The 12,363-nt window shown below is 40.9% G+C and overlaps 1 protein-coding gene across 2 annotated transcripts in view; it reads right to left on the bottom strand.

Moving 5' to 3' along the window:
* Positions 1 to 323: 323 nt before the first annotated feature.
* The window catches only part of PRKCQ (protein kinase C theta), a 41,208-nt gene continuing 29,168 nt past the window's right edge, over positions 324 to 12,363 (bottom strand). Inside the window, exons 13-17 of one of the 2 annotated variants that reach the window (XM_035344369.1) lie at positions 10,087 to 10,149; positions 6,454 to 6,592; positions 3,687 to 3,875; positions 3,205 to 3,333; positions 324 to 2,361 (exon numbers count right to left, since the gene is read on the bottom strand). In XM_035344369.1, the coding sequence (XP_035200260.1) occupies positions 2,206 to 2,361; positions 3,205 to 3,333; positions 3,687 to 3,875; positions 6,454 to 6,592; positions 10,087 to 10,149 (676 nt within the window). In that variant the 3' untranslated portion in view covers positions 324 to 2,205. The remainder of the gene's footprint in view (positions 2,362 to 3,204; positions 3,334 to 3,686; positions 3,876 to 6,453; positions 6,593 to 10,086; positions 10,150 to 12,363) is intronic. The other variant, XM_035344377.1, reaches the window with a different exon arrangement.

Genomic DNA, 12,363 nt, shown 5'->3' on the forward strand with positions numbered 1-12,363 from the left:
CATTTTAATCTCTTCTTGGGCACCTTTCCACAGCACCAGATCCTTGCTTTAGATACTGACCTGTTGTTGATGTGAACTACGAGCTCCACGCACTTGTAGATACAAACACGGTCACATCCAGGGATGGTTTGATCCTACAGTGCATTTTGTGGCATCAGTGGAAAATGCAGGTAGCATCTGGCTTTATAATTGCTTCTGCAGCCACAGAGTAGTTACAGTTGTCCAAATGCTTGATGATCCCATGTATTTATGGGTTGAAATTCCCCTGGGGAACATCTCCCAGAAAGCACAGAGCCTTTTTAACAGCTTCTCCAAGCATCCTCGTTTTTTGTCCCCATTTAATCACTTCTACATTTTCCAATTGTACACAACATTTTATTAAACTGTACAAACTGCACTAGCATTTTAGAAATCCATGTTTACCATTCAAATTAAACACGATGACCAGCTGCACAAACTGTGTGCACAGAACCCCATTACACTCCATACAGCACAAGCAAGGATTTTACAAAAGTCACCAGCATGAGTCCTTTTTCAAGGCAATTTGCTTTTCTCATTGATTTTAGGCACTTCTGCTGTTGGTCCTGCAGGATTCAGTGCCTGCAGCTGCTACCAGCGATATCCCACAGTGGCTGCACAGCCTGCAAGACTGCATTCATCCTGTTGGGAGGTCCGTGTTAAGTGCCCGTTCCAGTGGATCCAGAAGGGCACCTCCGAAAACAATCCGAATTTGGGATGACTCACCTTCTAGAATGTCTCTTAATGGGCTGGAGGAGTTCTTGCAATGAAGCTTCAAATTTACATGCTTCAGTTACAGCCTAACACCAGCTGGGATGACTGCTTAATTCCTTAACATTTATTACATATATATTACAGAATTCTCATTTGGGGTTTTGATTTGATTTTGATCCAGCATTTACCTAATGTCTCCGTGGCAAGCAGTAACTGGGAGGTTCTGCATTTCTCCAACCTCTGAAAACAGTGCATTTTTATTTAAAAGGATTCTGCCATGAACGGATCGCAGACGAGATTATTTTTAACCCACCTATGTATACACAGGCTGCAAAGAGGTAGAATATGCCACAAAATATCATGGGGTGAGGGAGAGGGTCACCCTCTCCTGGTGTGCAGTCCTGCAGTGTGCCCGTCACATCTGCAATGCCCATCACGTCTTCAAGGAGTTGGGACACCATGTAGGGCTGTAGGAAGCATATCAACCTTTACAAGGACTGGTTATTAGCATTCCAGTAAAATATGCCAATGCTGTGACTGAAAGGCCAATTTTATGATGCTTAAAGAATGGTTTGAGGAAAACTTTTCCATATTTCTGATGCACATTTAGAGTAAAACTCCAGAAAGACCAGTGCAGATTTTGCTCTGAATCTGGTGTGTTTGGGGACAGTTAAAGCTTTAGAAAAGGAGTTTTCAATGCTTTCTTCTGTACGGCAACTTCCCATCTTTTCTGCTCAAGTACAAAGATAAAACCTTTGGGTTTCTGTATGGATATTGACACTTGCTATTGTTGTGATCTTCCTTCATGGTTGAGCCCTTGGTTTCACAGCCTCTGGCTGAGACATATGAATGCTGGAATGAGCACCTACTAAGTTTATTTGTCTCAGTGGACATTATGGCATAGCATTAAATTCCAATACCTGCAAGGGTTATTTTTAAAGTGTGAGGGGAGTTCACAAACCTTCTTCAAACCTCATCACAGGCACAGTCCTGCACATGTACAAATGGAGGTTGAAAAAACACTCAACCTGAAGTCTTCCCAGATGCCCTCAGGCCCTGAGTTCACCACTCATCCTTCAGAAGGTGGTGGGCCTAAGTGAGAATTGCAGAAAAGGGGAATGACAACACTAGAAGAACAAATATGCTTGCTTTTCTTATAGAGAAACCCATTGGCTGTAGGTACAAGTAAAGAGGAACAGGTTTTGGCACCTCTTCATTTTCAGATGATCTCAACTTCAAGAACATTGGAAAAAGAGAGAATAGAGACCAAAAGATACCACGAAGATACTTCATTATTAGTGAAACGTGACTGGCATCTGCTACAGACTGGAATGAGCTGAAAGCCTTCAGGCATGGTATGAATTTTCACTGATGTGCTTTTCTGGTGGGTTCTTGGTTAAAATAACCACGCAGTCTTCAGCTGACAAAGTGTTACTCAAACCATTACAGAGAATTCCTTCAGTAAAACAGATCTCAGGAAAATATTTTCTCCATTTTAGGGTTCACGAAAGAGAAGTTGCGGAACATATTTTGGTCCATGCTGTTAATCAGTGCTCTGTCAGCACAGGATAGTCTAGGCTTTTCATTCAGAAATTCCTTGTCGAAGTTGCTACAGTCACTTGGAGATTTCTTCAAGAAAAGGAAAAAGAAAACAGTGTCAATTCACTAATATTCAGGTCTTCATTATAATAGTATGAACCTTATCAGGCTGTTTCCTATGGGCTCAGCTCAGCTAGCTGGGAGCAAGCTTGGTTCAGCCAAGGAAACCACAGAGTGTTTGCTTTCAGTCTTTTTACACAGTAGTTGGCTACTACAGCCCAAACGATGCACAGTAACTTGTTAAGCTGCAGTGAACTGCTGTCTGTCTGAACTCTTAATATCCAGCAACCAATGCTAATCACTTGCTTATTACTCTCCTGTTGAAACAGTAATGGAAATACATTTTATGCAGAAGGCACTGAGGCTGTGATCCATTAATTCTACCTTGCCGGGATGATACAAAATTGTAAAATGGCAGACTGGTCACATCAGGTAAATAATGCTTGTGAAGAACTGCAAAATGGAATTATGATGCACTTGTCAAATTAAATTATATTATTGTTATCAATAGGACTGATTCCATCCTGACTTAGCTGACCACCTGCATTTGCTGGATGTGCAGAACAACTCTAGAAGATGGTCCTGAAAGTTTGAGGGCATTTTGTAAGCCTTAACTTGGTGCCTTAAACTGCTAGTTTCAGTATAAGGTCAACACATATCCACCTTTAAGATGCTAGGAATTTGAGGTATGTGACATTAAAGACCCATGTCTGAAGAGTTTGGATCCTTAAATAAAGTGGTTTAAAATATTACTGTGGGTTCTGACTTTGGTTTATTGCATGCATGTGCTGGAGGGTATAAATATTTGGGGACGGAATGATTCAGGAAAGAATGGCATGAGATGGGTGGAAATGAAAGAAGATACATCCTTACCACTCTTGGTTTGAAAGGAGGCTCAATCCTTCTTTCTTCTAATGCCTCCCAGTTTATTTCCCGGAAAAAGGCGTGCTGGCGGATGTTCCCTTTTGTTCCCAGTCTCCTCTCAGGTTCTCTCACAAAAAGCTAAAATTTTGAAGAAAGAAATATTTTACTCTTTATCAATAGCAGTGTATTCACTGCGACAGTCCCACCAGATAGGATCTCAAACTCAAGCAACAGAGTGTGAAGACTTTTTTACCTTACTAAATTTCTGATTGGAATTCTTAGACTAACATGCCAAAAACAATGGCCAAGATCTGGCTATATTTTATCTTCTCAAGAGAGAGAGTACAGATTTGATGCAGTGATAATAAGAAAGTGACTCTCTCTGGCCCTGTCATACTAAAGCTATTTCTCTGAACAACAGCTGGAGATATGTGAGCCAAAGATGACATTTCTGTCAAATAGACTTTTATTTGGTGTAGGGTAATTCTTACCTTCACCAAAATGTCCTTCGCATCCTTGTCAAGCCAGCGAGGGTAGAATGGGTTATCCATACGTATAGACTGGAAAAGCTCCTCTTCATCTTGGCCATGGAAAGGAGATTGGCCAATAAGCATCTCATACAGAAGGACACCAAAGGACCACCAGTCAACGGAGGTGTTGTACTTCTGCCCCAGCAATATCTGCCCAAAGAGAGGAGTGAAAAAGACAGGCACAAAATGTCAGTCATCAGTATTTCAGCTTCAGAATGGTGGCCAGGCCCTGATCCTTCAAAAGCTGCTTTGCACTGAATGTGTTAGCAGAGGTGTTCTCCCCTACCTGAACCCTGAGCCAGAGCATCTGCCAGTAGAGGTTTTCCAAGAGGTTTCAATTTCAGCAAAAGGAATTTCAAATGACCTCCCTAAAGAGCAGATCTGGCATTTTCTTCCCCTGCAAAATTGGCCAGATACCATCAAACTTTCAAACTTCCCTCTGGCTGAGCAAAATTCTTTTTAGATATATGGTTTGGAGATAAGAAAATTATGCAAATTTTAGACATGCAGCTAAATATCTACCTGCTGTAAAATACAACCCTCTGTTCATCTCCTTCAGTTATTAAGGAACCTTGACAACTTGCTCATATATAGATAATTACATTGCAGATGTCTATGATACATGTGAAGACTATGATGTCTAGGATCCTCACTGCAGTTTTAGAGCTGGAATTAAGGTACTAAAAGTAAAGTATAAATTAAAGGAACTAAAAGGTAATAGGTATTTTTAAGCCATTATCTTTGCTTTTGCACCCACAGCCCAGTTGCACTGCCATCCTCTATACTATGATTACAGTGTAGGTATCAATAGCAAACCATGAACATGGCATAACACCAGTGAAAACAATTATCTAGACTAGTGTATATTAAATTGCTGATAGCTGAAAAATTGTGATTTAGAGAATCTTTACTTCTGGCTCTGAGGCATTATAGACTTGTCTGAGTCATTTTAAAGTGATTTCGTACCATGTCTTCATTGCTTGTAAATGCTTTAGGACAGATTTTGCCACTTGGGTCTGGATTCATCTTATTTCCTAAAAGTTATTTGTCTTTTATTAAGCTAGGTATCCAGAGTCTTTCTACAGTCAATGGAGGAAAAATGGTGATTTATCTGACTTACATATCTAAGGTAGGAAGGGATGACTTGGCTTCTGGCAAAGCTTATCCCTCCTACAATGCAGATACTTCTTTTTTAGATTAATTTTCTCACCTAATGTGAGAAGTATCCCCCTCTGATGTACCTGTGGCATCTAGAAAAGCAGGACCTTAATATCACAAGTCTAAACCCAAGCTGATGTAGAGTGTTTTTGGTTAACTCATCTGTCTCCAAAATCCAAAAGAGAAAAAATGATGACAAAACAAAACAGAACAAAAAAGAACCTATTTGAACATGAGGCAATATAAACAATATGTTTCATCCAGAGTGAATAAAGGGAAGCAACAAGTCTCCCTGATACATTTCTTCTGGGCTGCTAATAAACAAAATCCTCCAAAACTTTCCTCCTGAAAAGATACTTTATAAGGCCTTACTTTTCAAAGTTTATAGTGTCTGGAAAACTAAATTAAATGATTTATGTTAGTCAAGGAAAAAAGTTATTAGTTTTGTGTTCTCTAAACAAAATGAACTCTAGAAATTTAATTTCAGTTTAACTCTTTTTTTTTTTGGTCAAATATATTTTGAGATAAAAAATTGCTTGCCTGCTGACCCCAAATCCCTGTATTTGCACAGCTGTAGTCAAGGTACTGTGCCTGCAACAAATTACAGTGCTAGCAGCTGCATTGAAATACTGACAAGAAGTCCATGGCTTCAACCTCTGGCAGGAGAGGTGATCCATTAACTCTAGCAGTTCTTTCAATTTGGAGGTAAAATATTTTATATGCACTCGTTGAATCTCTAAAATAAATGATAGCACAGAAATAAAACCTCTGAGCTATTTTCGACTCTCTCTCTCCTATGAAGTAAAATCACAGATAATGGATTATTACTCAGCTCCCTTGTAGGATCAGAAAAAAAAATAAATATATATATATTTTAATTTAATAAAAGCATTTTGAAATGGAATAAAAGACAATTGCAGCTTGATGGCAGAGCACACTTACACCTGTTCTCAGGCATTACAAATCCAATTACTGAGGAGACCTGCCCCTGTGTCAGCAGTGGTGTAACTTAGATCAGAATCAAGGCCTTTGGCGCACACTAAATGATCAATGAATTATAGAGAAGGGGAAAAAAACAAGAGCTTTAAAAGCCACTTGGAAAGTACTGATATCCATCATGAAATCATGAAATGGGAGCTTGAAAGGCAAATAAATGGATTTCAGAGTGATGTCGAACATGATGCATGGATGACTCTTGGTTTCCCTCCAGGATGAAGAATGTCTTCTTTGGCCTCAGTTTGCCATCTAATTAGTCAAAGTCTCTCCACAGTGAGAGCTGTCATTGTTTGAACTCAACAGGTTAAGGGAGCTTGTTCTTTTTTGAATGGATCTAGACCAAAATACCTACATTTACTAGAAAAAGAAAACAAGAACAAGCTTCTGTGTGGGAAACATGAAAAAATAAGGGGAGAGGCAGGGGAAAACTGTGGGAAAACTGAAGTCTGGTGTCTGTGACCATCCAGCTTTACATGGGCTTTGCACGCCCTACCACCACTGACCAACAGCCATGTCTGAAGATGAGTTCTCTCTCCCACAGAAGCTTACTGACCTCCCCAGATCCAGCACCTACCTCCGGAGCGATATAGTCAGGAGTCCCACAGAAAGTACTTGTCTTTGCATCTCCAAACATGTTCTCCTTACACATCCCGAAGTCAGCAATTTTGATGTGCCCCTCATTGTCCAAGAGGACGTTGTCTAACTTCAAGTCTCTGTGGAGGAAGAGAAAGGAATCCCTTTTTTTTAAAGTGTTACAGAGCCATGCAAGTGATTTTAGCAGAATACACTCATTAATTCACTATTTGCCTACATGTTCCAATTACAAAAGAAGGCTGAGGGCTAAAGGAGGAGCTGCTCTCTCTAGAAGTTCAAAATTCCTCTTCCTCATTCCTCCTGTCTGAGCACTGACTCATTTGCTTTATTCAAGATATCTGCATCTCTCCTTGGAGGATGCAGAATAATGAAGCTAAGAATGCTTTGTCCAGGGTGATGCTTCTGCTCTAACACTGCCTGGAGGAGGGGAGCAAGAAGGGACTGGCCAATGCTCACTCCTCCCTTTCCTGGGAGCTTCAGTACTGCTTCTGAAGCTACTGCCAGATTTCCCTCCCAGTGCAGGCTTTACAAATGTTGGAAGAGGTAAGGACCTGCGAGCCTTCCGTGGTAGGAACAACCCTGGACATCAGCAGAACATCTAACAACTTTTCACTTGTGGGCTGTACTATCTGAACCCCAGGGATTTACAAGCCCTTCACAAATAGCTGCCAAGCTTCTGTCAGAGGCTTCAGGCTCTGAGAGCTGCTGTGGGAAGCAAAGATCCCGGAAAGAGAGACAAAAAAATAGAGAATATAAAAAGAAAGAAATAAAAGCAAGTGAGTTGATGAATCATGGTCATTCACAGAGAAAAAGAAGGTCCTCCCATGTGGGAATAACTTGTGAAAGGATAACAAGTAATGTAAAGAAATAAAGAAAAAGGCATAAAGAAAGGAAGGCTGGCATAGCTTCTGTGTTAGATTTTTGCATCCTGCCTAAATATTTTGATTTTCATTGTAACAATGATTCAGGGAGATGTCTGGATCAGTGATGCTCCACCTCACCTGGGATGTAGATAGAATTTGCATACCTGGTCTTGGAGCACCCATGCTCCTGCACTGCCTGAACCATGCTCTCAATCACTGCTCCCTCTCAAGGCTCCCAGTGCACCCAGATATAACAACTGGATTTGTGCACAGCTAAGGTGACAACTGGTCTTTTCCAACGTCTGCTGATTCACATTTTCCACGTCTCAGGCAAGAGTCCTTATTATGAGGCTGCTATATAGCCACACTCTTGGTGACAACAGTTTTACAAATACATTTTTTTTTTTTCTCAGAAATGACCTTGACCATTTGACTCTCTCAAAGAAAGTCAATTCTAATACCTGATTTTCCTCAGTCACCTACAATTGTGGGAAAGATGTGTCTCTTCATCTTCCCTCTGCAAAGCTCCTTTGTAGTGTCTACAAAACTTGTCATGGGGCAATAGTTTGTTGCTGCTAAATACAGCCAAAGAAGAAGTAGGAGTCATCAATCAAAAAGAAATATAGAGACAACCAAGACATTTGCTTTTCAAGTGGCAGACACTCATGTTGTCACAATTTCCAGCTGGAATGACTTATTCTAGTTACACCATTGAGATCAATCTCTGGCTGCCAGCACTCCTTTTATTCATCTGGTAGTCTGAAGCAAAACAAAAAACCCATCACCTACAGTTTGCTTTCATTATTTTGATGAGTCTCAAACTCGTTGGCTCCAGGGATTGGATTTTCTGCCAAAAATGCCTCAGCTCATTCATTAAAATTTAAGCCAACATTTCTAGACGTGGGTGCATGAGACAGAACAGCTGGATTCATTATTCTTACTACATCACAAGTGATGTAGTTTCAAAAATAATTTCTATTCACTTTTCTAAATGCTTAGTTAGCTCTGACTGAGATACTGATGGTTGTGAGTTCTCAAGTGACCTTGTGGTCATTGCCTTCAGGAAGAAAAAAAAAAGACTGATCAAATATTTCCTATCAAAGCCTGATATCCAAATCAAAGCCACACTGACTCCTGGGAATAAGCTATTTCTTTGTACTACCATGTCTATCCCATTTTCCCCCCAATTCCCAGTACAGTCTATGGCTCCAGACTCTCATGATCTCTTGTTTCAAGGGAAAACAGACCCCCAAACCTGGCACACTACTGGTGTAGCAGTTTCAAATGAAATTGTGAGTTATAAGCAAAAAGTCAGATTTAAAAGTCCTGTCACGAATTCAAAGCATCCTGCAGATATTTTTAATCAACTTTTCTAAGAAGTCTAAGTAAGAACAACAGACACAGCTAAGTGGTTTGGGCTCTTCACAAAGTGCTGAGACCCCAGAGATCATCCTGGCTTAATGTTATTGATATTGATCTCATGTTTATGCAGCCACCCTCACTGGTCAATAACAGCTCTCACATGAGTACTAATAATGAATAATGAGAGTTTATATGAACCAAAGCTTGAGTTTAATGGGAGAGTGAATTGTAAACAAGCCATTCACTTTTAGCATTTTTCTAGTGTTCACACTATGTGAAAAACATTGAAATAAGCTCATTTTGGTTTCAACAAACATTGCTTCAGTGAGCTTTCTCATGTGTTTGTGGCATGCTATTTAATTCCCTCTTCCACAAAATGCTGCAGTGTAGTAACTAACTGTTGCCAGGAAGATGAGTTAGACAAGTGCTCCCCAGAAATTCAGTTTCTCCTTTCAGCCATCAGAAAACAGACCATTTCCTGATTTCTGCAGCCCCTCTTGCCCCCCAATTTGTCCCTGGCCTTTTAATATAGCTCTCAAGCAAAACCTTTGTGTATTAGATCAAAACATTCATGCATAACTTCCAAGCTCTTAGGGAAGTAAAGAATAAACTAGAATGGTCAATTTTACAGTAGAAGACTTTTCCTCTGCAGGACTTGGCAGACAGATGCATCATGGACTAACTTCCTCCTAGTTTTGGAAATTTGGGGTAAGAATCTTCTGTCTGAGTGCAGCTGCCTTTACTGCCTGACCTAGTATCCATCTGCTCTCTACAGAGCCCCCTGATAGAAAGTCCACTTATCATGGATGTTCTAACACAGGTTGGATGAACTGGCACCTAGAAAAATGGATTTTTCTCTGTGTACTCCACTTATTCCAGGAAAGGCTTGGGTGGCTAGCTCAGAGTCATGATGGTAAGATGGATCCCATGGGGTTGTGCAGAACATATCTGTTAATAACCCCAAAATGAGGGTATATTTCTGTCTCCCCATTGCTGTTACTTGAGCCGACCTTTTCACCACTGTTCCAGGGTAAGCATCACAGCAGATACACCACATTTCTCATGGCTAGCTTGACCTTATATATCTTCATCCATGGAAAGCTTAAACTGTGTGCTTATTCTGAGAGTTATATGAAAGACTTGGTGTAAATGCATTAAAGAGTTTGCTTTAATGTTAACTGAAATAGGACTGAATTCCTAAGAAGGGCTCAAAACTGCCTTTTCCTGAGCTATCTCTTCAAAAGAAAACAGCAGGCCATTGTCAAAAGTGAATCTCATAGAAGTGCGATGCCAATAAGTACATCCGAGGAGCAGTCTCTCAGTCACAATTAGTACTTTCAGGGAAAGAAGAAAGGTTTAACATATTGGACACTGAGGAGTAAAATTACCTGTATATTATGCCCTTTGAATGGAGGAACTGCAGCCCACATATGATTTCAGCAGCATAGAACCTGAGTGACAGAAAGAACAAGTTAGAATGGTTGCTTTCCAATACCTGCTTTATAGCTTTCAGCTATACCCCAGAAAGATGGAAACTTTGCCTTCACAGGAGCCGAAATTTCACTAAGTCCCCAGAAAGCTTGGAGTGCCTCCAGAAGGCTTGGAGTAACTGGATTGTACTGGTAACTGTTGGACAGTGTGGAATTCCCAAAAGCACTCCACGTAGCCAGCAGTCCATCCAGCACTGAAACCACTCAGGGAAATGGCAGGGATCTGAAGCCTACTAGTTTTTGGGGCTTTGGAGACAACAAAACATGGCTAGCTGACATTTTTTGATATCTAACAGTTTCTGAGGACGTCCTTAAGTGCCTGAGGATGTCTCCAGGTCATAAATGAAGAAAAAAAACAACAAACATTACCCAGTTCCAACTGCATACCCTGCCTCGCCTCAAGATATAGTTCCTGTAGCAAGGAAGGAAGAGTGGGTAGTGTTTGCCTCTTCCTTATTTACATATTTCATGTAAATCACTGATTTACAGCAATGCACCAGACTGCATCAGACTTACAGTCAATGCTTCAGAACTCAAAAAGGCAGCTGGAAATAGCAGTGTTCAGTGGCTGCTGCACAAAGAGCTGAGTGGTGCCAGCATGGGGACAGGCAGGAAGACATCTGGGCTTGGGGACAACAAGCTCCTCAGCTTGTCACACAGATCTCTTCGCTGCCCAGATCAACGACTTTCTTTTGAAATTTTACCCAAGATGCAGACAAGCTAGCAGCTCAGTGGCCTTTTTGTGAAATCTTTTGGAGTTTTAGAACTTTGTTCTTAACACGTTTCTGCCTAAAGGACAAAAACACATCCTGCTGCAAACAGGCAGCACAAAGCTGAAGCATCACTGCACAATGAAAGCGCTCTGCCCAGAAGGGAACGTAACCACAGGTCACTTCCCCCAGGTATTTGTATCCTTTGCTTTACCAGTCTTCAGTGCATTGGCCTGAGGGCTTAATTCTGAACATTCACATGCTTTTGGAAAAGAAAACACCCAGCAAATTAAACACTGATTGAAATGATTTTTTTTTTTAATTATTAAATGAAAATTAATTCTTATAGTGGTTTCAGTGTTGACTTTTCAAATACCTTTTGTTTGCAGAAGGATTAAAAACACCTTTCATGTATTTGAATTCTTCTATTTACTTTAAACAGAGCTAAATTCATTTTTAATTCTCTTTTAGTGTATTAATTTTTGATTTGAATTTACCTTTTGCAGTTTTGATAATTTTTTTTTTTTTTAACTCAAATCTTAAAAGGAAAAACGAGCGTATTCTATTACTTCTAAAAAACAAGAGCTTTGCCTCTGATCACTGGACCATGAACCTCATTTGAAGTGTTGTTGTAAAGAACAAGATGCTGAGATGGCTGAAAATGCATCTGTGGGATTTCTTTGAGGGTGGCAAAGCCAGGGTGGAGGTTGGGTGCACCATGTCATTTCTGGGGCCTGCGGTGCTGGGCTGAGCAAGAATTCAATGAGTGCAATTCTAGAGTGACCCCAGGGCTGTTGTAATTCAAAGCAGGCGCCTGTAGGTTGCTTTAGCATGAACCTCATCCATGGGCCATCTAAAGATCTTAGGCATGCTCAGGGCTGTTTATAGACACTCAAGGCACTTTCAGAGGTAAGATTTCAGGTGAAGAGCCCTCCTGTGAAAGGGACTGATCCAGCAAGCGAAGCAGCCTAAGGCACAGCTTCCAACCAGCTCAGCTCCTGGCTGCGAGCAAGTGTTTGGGGGAGTATTCTGAGGTTAACATAAGCTATGGGAGCCAATTCACATGCTGGAAGGAGGCCCTTTGTTTGTAAGCTAAAGGATGGGACTGCCAGCAGATGTAATGCTGACGAGGGTGTAGCAGCATCTGTAATGCTTCCAGACAGAAATAGCTTCCCTGGTTGACCAAAAATGCAAAGCGAGTTCACATCTGACTGCAATGAACTGCGTGGATGTGCTCTAAAAAGCCTTCTGTGGGAGGGGAAAGATGACAGGGAGAGGAAGTGACTTGCTCCAAGTCAGCCAGTGAGTTGGGGTGATGACCTGTGAGTCTGTTTTGTTCATTTTGGAGAGAGCTGGGATTGCAAGTGGTTCTCTTTCCATGCTAAAATCCAATTGAGAGCACCTTGGAGAGAGTGGTAAGGCACAAAGAAGTTAAGGGATGTGCCCAAGGTTACCCTCACAGTAG

Source organism: Oxyura jamaicensis, chromosome 1 (assembly GCF_011077185.1).
Source record: "Oxyura jamaicensis isolate SHBP4307 breed ruddy duck chromosome 1, BPBGC_Ojam_1.0, whole genome shotgun sequence".
Classification (NCBI taxonomy): domain Eukaryota; kingdom Metazoa; phylum Chordata; class Aves; order Anseriformes; family Anatidae; genus Oxyura; species Oxyura jamaicensis.